This window comes from Lolium rigidum, chromosome 3 (assembly GCF_022539505.1).
Source record: "Lolium rigidum isolate FL_2022 chromosome 3, APGP_CSIRO_Lrig_0.1, whole genome shotgun sequence".
NCBI classification, from domain to species: Eukaryota; Viridiplantae; Streptophyta; class Magnoliopsida; order Poales; family Poaceae; genus Lolium; species Lolium rigidum.
This window is the reverse complement of record NC_061510.1, coordinates 29,764,676-29,772,769: the sequence shown is the minus strand read 5'-3', so window position 1 is coordinate 29,772,769 and position 8,094 is coordinate 29,764,676. Positions and strand designations below refer to the sequence as shown.

Sequence of the window (8,094 nt, the reverse complement as noted above, 5' to 3'; positions counted from 1 at the left end):
CGGTTTCCCCGATGAAGATGTGTATGCCGCCAACTGGGACGATGGAGAGCTTGACGGGGTCGGTTTTAGCCGGAATCCAGCACTCATCCGGAGGGACGATCGGCAGATTTCCGGCGTAAAGGACACGCCCCACGGCGATGGTGTCGTCGTAGCTTCCCATGGCGGAACCCTCCCGGTTCCGGCCTCCGGACGCCGCGAGGCCCCACGGTGGGCGCCAAGCTGTCGTTGCCTAATCGACGGTACCTCGGAGGAGGGATCCTCACGAGGGAAGAAGAAGTAGGGGCCATAGGGCGGAGTGCACACGGGACGATGGTACGCGAGTTACCCAGCTTCGGAACACCTGCACGATGACAGGGCCTACTGCTGCTTGTCTGGAATTATCTGGGCGCTTTCGCGTTGTTACAATGAGTTGTGGTTGTGCCTCTAGGGCTACCAAGATCCGGCTTATAAAGGCGCACGGATCTAGGGTTTACATGGAGAGTCCTAGCCGGATTACAGATAGCCTAACTACGGTATAATGTCTTGCCGTGTACGCCACGGATCCGACTTCCATATACGTCGTACTGGATCCGGGTTCCTCATGGGCCTCCCTGGATCCGGGTTCCTCCTAATGTCGGTACGGATCCGGCTTACTGATCCTGGGCCGGACTTCTTCCTTCATGATCAACCGCAACTGGGCCGCCCGATGGGCCACATGCCTCATCATCGTCTGTGGGCCACCCGGGCTTGCCGGATCTAGGCACTGTCGATGGTACACCCATGAAGTATACCCACAACACACGGCCTAGTTAGGTTTAGTTTTTTTGTAAAATTTTATATTTGTGTCCATCATGATTCAAACTATATATTAGTTTGTGGAAAACCATGTTCCAAACTGTGTCTTCCTGTAAACCACGTTCCCAATTATGTATTAGTTTGTGAAAATTGAAATAAAAATAAAAAAAAATATTTTTAATGTTTGGGGGCGGCGTTTGAGGGACGCGACTAGGGAGCGACGCCCCCAAATGCGGCATGAACAAAACACATTCCTCACACGCTCAATCCGGCGCGGTTTGGGGACGCGAGTGGAGATGCTCTTAGGCCACTGTCACCGGTCACGAAACAAACCAGGTGTTTACGATTCTGAATAGGATTGCAAACCGGCCGCTTTTTACCAAACAATGCCTAAAAGCTATACCTGTAAATGGACACGTCCGTGGCTGTCCACCAACTGCCGCCTGTGTCCTGTTAAACTGAACGGGACTTAGCAGCTGGTCCATCTACTCCCGTTAGGATAAGCGGTCAGCCGTTTGCCCGCTACGGTAGCTGACCAAACCACGTAAGAACGCAGCTGACTACTTTACGCAGGGTATTTCTCTTGCCGGCCGTTTGTCCGTAGGATATGATGTTGCCTTGTATACGTGCGGTTTAGGCTGTCGATGAAGCAGAGCAATACAGCTCCTGTCGATGAAGCAGAGCAATACAGCTCCTGTTGCTAATTACTTTACCTAGGGTATTTTTCTCATACCAACAAAAAATTGTTAATCAGCAAAGAACATTGGGAATTATGGCATCAACAATGTTGTGATTTTTTTCTGGAACGTGACAATGTTTGACAATAATATTAATACGCGCATAATATTGCACCGGTAGGCACTCTCCCTGGTTGCCTATATTAATACGGAGTACTACTAGTACGGGCCGGGAAACTGAGAATAATAGGTATAAGAAAAAAAAACTAGGGGGAAGAGAGGAACTGCGTACCCTGGTGGTCGGCGGTTGATCTGATCGCCGGCAATCCCCTTCCTTCATCGGACGCCCTCCCGCGTTTAATTACATACAGGTAACACCAATTTCCCCTCTCCATCTCTCTCTCTCGCTCTCTCTCAGATTGCGTGGGTTCAATTAATCGACGATCTGGTTTGTTTAGGTAAATTTGCAATGACTGGGTCGATCCCGACATTACCATCCTCACCGGCCTTCGGCGAGCGTGACGATGTCGACGGATTGGAGACCTGGGAGGATCCCATCCCTCGACGATCACAGTTTACTGTTCAGGACCTCTGCGATGCTTTTGTTGCTGCCTCCAAAGCACAGTTCAGTAGAAGGCCCAAGCAGCCGTCCCGTGAGGAGCGGGCCAAGCGGATAGAGGAGCGTCAACGCAATATCTTGCTCACAGCGCTCAAAAAGTACGCCAAGCAAAATAATATACAGGTACCGTATGCATGTATGTATATGTGGTGCTGGCTGGCTTCTCATGTAGTGGGTATATTTTCTTGCTTTCATGGTCCACACATTTTACAGCCATTTGATGCATGTATCCACTTGATTCGATTTGGCTGATGTTGCTTTTGTCCCTGTATTTGTATTTTACCTACGGAATCAGAACACAATGATGGAATTGAAGATGGAGTATATAGTTTAGATGTGCGATTTTACTTCTAATGGAATTGACTATGATATAGAGAAATAGCTCACTTACCAGCTCAATCAATTTTGTGGCATCACCGCTTTCATGAAATTTGGAGTAACCTGTATGATTATTATCATTTGAATCAGAATTGTTATTTTTTTTTATTACATACACGGTTGAAGCCGAATGTGTTGTACTGACTGATTTGATTTCAGCCTAGCGAACTAGAGTTTATGGAAGTGAAAGAGATGAGCCTTGTTGTTGAATGCCCGAGAGAGTATGTTCACTACAACTTCCTAGTGAAAAGAGGCTTCTCGGATGGTGAACCCACTATGTTCTTTGCTGAGGTGGAACCGGATTGCAAGGGAGAGGGGGATGTTTATCACTGCACCCCTTTGGAAGAGACTGACTCTGGTAAGTGGTAACTATCTATATGGTACTATTTGGATAAATTTTCTTCTGCATTGTCAGGCATCAGCAGCTAATATATTCTAAATATATAGGTCATTGTTTTGCTTGCAATCATGGAGCGAAGGACCTTATGCATCCCAATGCTGGTGGCTACTTGGGCGGGCACAAGGAGAAGGGTTCCTTCCACATGGAGTTGGTCCTGGATAGTGATGATGATGTTTGTTATCTTTAACGGCTAGAAACTTGCAAAGCTGAGATCCTGGGGAATTCGGTTTCTGGATTGCATCATGGGCTCCTGGAGGAAGCAGCGTTTAATTTATGTGAGCAACAAAGTGCTAGCTAGAGCTTAAATGTTGAACATGAATTATGTTTTTTAAATATTGTTTGGTACTCTTCTTGCGGTCATTTTATAACTTGGTGTGATGACAACTTCTTCCAAGTAAGTGAGTACTAGAGGTTTTATGTTAATTCTTCATGGTTCATGCCAAGTTAGGCCTGGAGAAAGTGTCCTGCGTATTGGCAGTCGGGTCCAAAATGTTGAATGATGCATGTGAATCCTTACGGTGATGTGGCGCTTCGCCTCACAAACAATGTTCACTAGACAGATAGCGCGCTTCGCCGCGCCGCCTGCTTAACGTTTGCGCAGCGTAGCGGTAGTAACCCATCCGTTGGCAGTTTAATCGGGTTTCGACACGGTTGTACCAGTTGTTTGGTGTGAGAGCATGTAATTGCAAAATTGTTGGCACAATGATTTCTGACCAGTCATATGGAAACCAATGAGGTTGTTATTGACAGAATTGTGTTAAAATAAGCTAGATAAACATACCAAAATGTTCATAGCAGATTATTAATAATTACAACAGAACCACGACCACAATAAACTTCTAGAGGTCTGTCATATACATGTGGAAGAGCCGGGTCCCTACCAAAGACCAGTATTATCAGCTGTAGGAGGCAAACAGGGTGATACCTCCAGACCATGCTTCTGAACAGCTGTCTGGACACAATAGACTTGCACTACTTTCACCATATGGTTGGCTTCCGCATGTTCCCATCAGACTTATAATAGGCGTTGCAACTGTGAAATCTGCTATATAGTCCAACTGAGTAGAGGCAGGATCTGGGCCATACTCAACATGGACAGCATATATAGCATTCTTTTTGGCATTCACAAGCAAAATAAGGCTAGCTTGCGGCAACACTGCTACTTGGTTGAAAAATGCTTCCTCGTGCTTATGTTCCAGAGAACTCACAAGTTCCAGAGCTTGAGTGCATCTCCAGGTCCCAGAGTCAGTTGGCAATAACAAACCTTCCTTATCAGAGGAAACCCAGATTTTTACTTCTCGGTTGAGACGGCCCTGCAATATTAACAAAGTTTAGTATGTTCTAATCACATTGAAGATGTATGCTAAATGAAGAGGGATTTGCAAGATTACTTTCCAAGTTCGCAATCATAGAAATTACACACATGTTTATCATAAAAATATATTGAAAAAAGAGCCAATACACGCATATTGACAGAGAGGGTGGGAGCCCGTGAGTTTGGCTAGACTCTAGAGACCTTCTTTGAGTGACCAATGAGACTGAGAGTGCACAAGACTTGACCAGAAGTACTATTGAAAAGACCAGTAACAATAATATATCATGGTGATGAAATTCCTTGAAGAACAAAATACCTTAAAATCCCAACGCCAGACCAAATCAGTAAATTGATTACTCGTAAGACCCTTCTAAGACATAACATATTCTGCCAAAGCTTATAAAGTAGACAATACAGGACAATGTCTGTAATCTTACTTTTAGAAAAGTAAATAATGCTAATAACTTGTAATAATGAAGCTTTTCCCATTTTGGTGTGAAACATATAATGATTCATTTTTCAACTTCCTACTACTTCTGATATGGGGCTGAGAAAGGATTCTTCGGTGAAAGGCAATGCTCAACCAGACTCATGATCAGTTGTATATATAGCTTAAGCTAACTGGGACACTTAGTAACTGGCATACTTTAAAGGTCGCTTCTGAAATGAAATGGTGCTTACCACCATACTTTTTCCAGAAGACCTTTTTTGTTCATAGGATAATATTGACTACACAAAACCAGAGCCATGGCTGACATCAACTGCATCAAAGCTTGTAGCACCATTTTTGGCATTAAACTTCATCCTGGTTTAGAAAAATAAAGAGAAGATTTCAAGCCTCATTGCTTCCTAAGCATCACCTCGGGAAAAATAGAGAAAAAATCTACGTACAAGAAAGAAGAATGCAGCCACGATTGTTCTCCCACAGGGACTTGAAATACCACTGCGCTGGATCTCCGTGGTGCTTAATAGAGATATATATTGGTTCAACACGTTAATGATTATTCTCATGGAAAGATAAGCAGAATATTGAATTCATAGTTAATATGTACCTAGCTTAGTGTAACAACGATAAAAAGAAAGACATGCTTCGCAGGACTTGTTCTCCAGGCAGTGACGTGTCTTATTGAGGACGTCAGCCGGGGGTGTGGCAGGGGTTGCTCTCCAGGCAGTGGCGGAGCCAGGAATTGAGATGAGCCGGGGCGAACATATAAGGTCTAATTTCTTCGAGGCACCAAAGAAAGGATTGTTAACAAAATATATGATCAAAAAAATTTCAATATTTATAATTCATGAAGTACAACATGAAAACCCATATAAATGACTAAAAAACTACTAACACTGACTCCTGGCACTTGGGTTGCTCAACCAGGTGCAACCATAAGATCTCATATTGCGAGAGATACTACAGCATGTGATAAATTTAAGAGTCCAAATTAGCACATGTATAATAACAGTTTTAATTTTTTGACAAAATAGTATCATACAATTAAGTTGTATTTTGTGCTAGCAAGACGAAACTGTCGAGGTAGATGACCTCGATGGTCCTTGTAGGAATGAAAACGTAGCATAATTTGCTAGTTATTAAGATTTGCAGATCTTTTGTTTTTAATACAGAAAATCATCAAATCATTCAACCAATCATCACCTATCTAAACTCTCTCAAATCAGGTTGCTGCCAACTCTGTTAAATAGTGAGCTGACATATTACAGGCCCAAGGGTAATCTACGACTTCACATATGTACTCCATTCTCTATCTTTTTCTGAAAACTCAGATAGATACCTACTTCATTCTCAATTTCTCATAGGTAGGCAGTTATTTGGTAACCGCCAAGTGATGGAGAGGTGGGTACTGTGAGGGGCCGAATGACCAGAGCATGCGAATCAAACAACAGAAGGTCTGGGCGCCGTCCATGAGTGCCTGTTCAGATGTGCTCGTCCCAAAAAAATCAGGCCAAGTACGGCCCATCCATCTCAGGTCAGAGCAATACCTGATCGAGTGATGGAGAGATTCTGCGGTCGGTAATGGAGCGCCGCCGCCGGAATTTTAATTACGGGACGCCTGCTCCGCCACAAGGGAGCCGGGGCGACCGCCCATCCTCGCCCCTGGTGGCGCCGCCACTGTCTCCGGGTCAGGGACAGCCTTGAACTTGAGGGTGCCGAGGAAGGTCTCGTCCTCCTCCTCATCACTCGCCTCGCGGATCGCCCGGCGGCGACGGTCGCCGCTCGAGTATGACCTCCAGACCTGAGTCCTCTGCCCGGCAGGAGGGGCGGTTGAGGCTGCGCGATTTCGTCGGAATCTGCACCTCATCTCTCCCTCCTTTCTCAGAGACGACTCTAAAATCGGCAGAACTTACGGATCGGAGAAAATCTAGTGGGAAGGCGAGATCGGTCAAACCCCAGAGAAATCACTTAGGCGCCGACCATGAGGCCAGGGGCCCAACTCTGGCCCACCACACGCCGACCATCCTAAACAGGCCAAGTCTGGCAAGCCGCCACCTACACCTGCGCTGGCCCACCGCACCGTCAAAACGCTGGGAAGGCAGCGATTGTAACAACAGCCTTAAGTTGTTTAGAAGATAATTCGACAATATTAGTTTTGAATTTGAAACGATACCATGGGATGACTCCTTGGCAGTTCACAAGAACAGTAACAATATCAACACTAACAATATCAAACAGTTGGATCAGCAATCCAGCAAAGCTTCTGTCTCTTACTCTAACCAAATTTGTGTTTATGCCATCTTTTTGAAATGCCTAATATTAGGGAAAGGGAGAAGGAAAAGATAAAACTGTTTACAGATTGTTATCTGTCGAACATGTCTGGCGAAGGTTCTTCAGATTTTTCACCCAAACTGCCTTAGCAGTAAACCTTCCATCAGGAAATTAGAAGCATAGTGACAAAAGCTAGTACAGTAGAAAGAAGGGAATGCAATTAAACAACTGCACGCTGTGATCAAAATTGACCAAAAAAGCAACCAATAATGAGGGCAAACTAGTCACGCAGTGCAAAGCTGATATCACATTTGCAAATCACAATAAGGCTCCAAGCGATCCAATATGCTTTCGCGAAATTTATTTCATGATGAAGTGTTACAGGAGATGGATGGAAGATATTATACACAAGGTAGAGCTTTTTAGAAAAAAAGCTAGAGCACCAGAAGGCTCCAAATGGAGTTTTCACATCATGAGTACCAAGACTACATTCCTACTCTTGGAGAATAGAGGTATTTCAGGCTATCAGAAGAAACTCTTCCATAACCTCCCGATCCCCAATCAGGTCCGTAGGAGTTCTGGAACACGTAGTAGCCTTTACCATCCTGTGTCACGCCAAAACCAACAATGACCATGCAATGTGAAATCTTCTGCCCCCAAGAGTTGGTCTCATAGATAGCATCAGGTGGAATGTCATAAACATCATTGGGACCTAATATGAAGTAATCTTTGGTGATTTGCATATTCCCAATGAGGACATTCCCTTCTCTTAACATAGCACAAGCATTTCCAAACCCAGCTGGGAGTACATTCTCAAATCCATCGATGCGATACCGGTGGAAGTCCTATAAGATTAACATGAAATGCAATTCAGCTCTTGGAATGTTGAAAAACAGAAGCAACGAATAGATGTCAACATAGTTGATATAATATCTATAAACAAGCATGTTTAATTTCAGTTACCATTTGTTCATAAATCAGCAACAGTTTGAATGTACGAAGGTAAGACAAACAAACCAGCAGGCGTTTGATTAAGAGGAAAGGTTCAACCTTCAAACAGGGAGAGCCCATCCATATTTGAATGTAGAGAGTAATATATTGTGTGTACATACTTCAAACGTTTGCAACAGTATTCCCAGATCATGCTAGAACCTACTATTCCGAATGTGCAAATAATACTACCAAAAGATAAGCAGAATCGCACCTCAACGTTTG

General features: G+C 44.3%; 1 protein-coding gene and 1 long non-coding RNA gene across 2 annotated transcripts; one reads left to right on the top strand and one right to left on the bottom strand.

Moving 5' to 3' along the window:
* The first annotated feature begins 1,706 nt into the window (after positions 1 to 1,706).
* On the top strand, positions 1,707 to 3,251 carry LOC124695371. Its single transcript, XM_047228224.1, has 4 exons — positions 1,707 to 1,822; positions 1,910 to 2,193; positions 2,608 to 2,806; positions 2,896 to 3,251. The coding sequence occupies exons 2-4, from the start codon at positions 1,921 to 1,923 to the stop codon at positions 3,033 to 3,035; spliced, it is 612 nt and encodes a 203-aa protein (XP_047084180.1). The 5' UTR covers positions 1,707 to 1,822; positions 1,910 to 1,920; the 3' UTR covers positions 3,036 to 3,251.
* A 352-nt stretch (positions 3,252 to 3,603) lies between these two features.
* LOC124695370 lies at positions 3,604 to 6,506 on the bottom strand. The gene is made up of 4 exons (XR_007000564.1): positions 6,156 to 6,506; positions 5,216 to 5,387; positions 4,845 to 4,968; positions 3,604 to 4,161 (listed from the first exon to the last, which is right to left on the bottom strand). It is a non-coding gene; the product is annotated as an uncharacterized LOC124695370 (long non-coding RNA).
* Between the last annotated feature and the right edge of the window lie 1,588 nt (positions 6,507 to 8,094).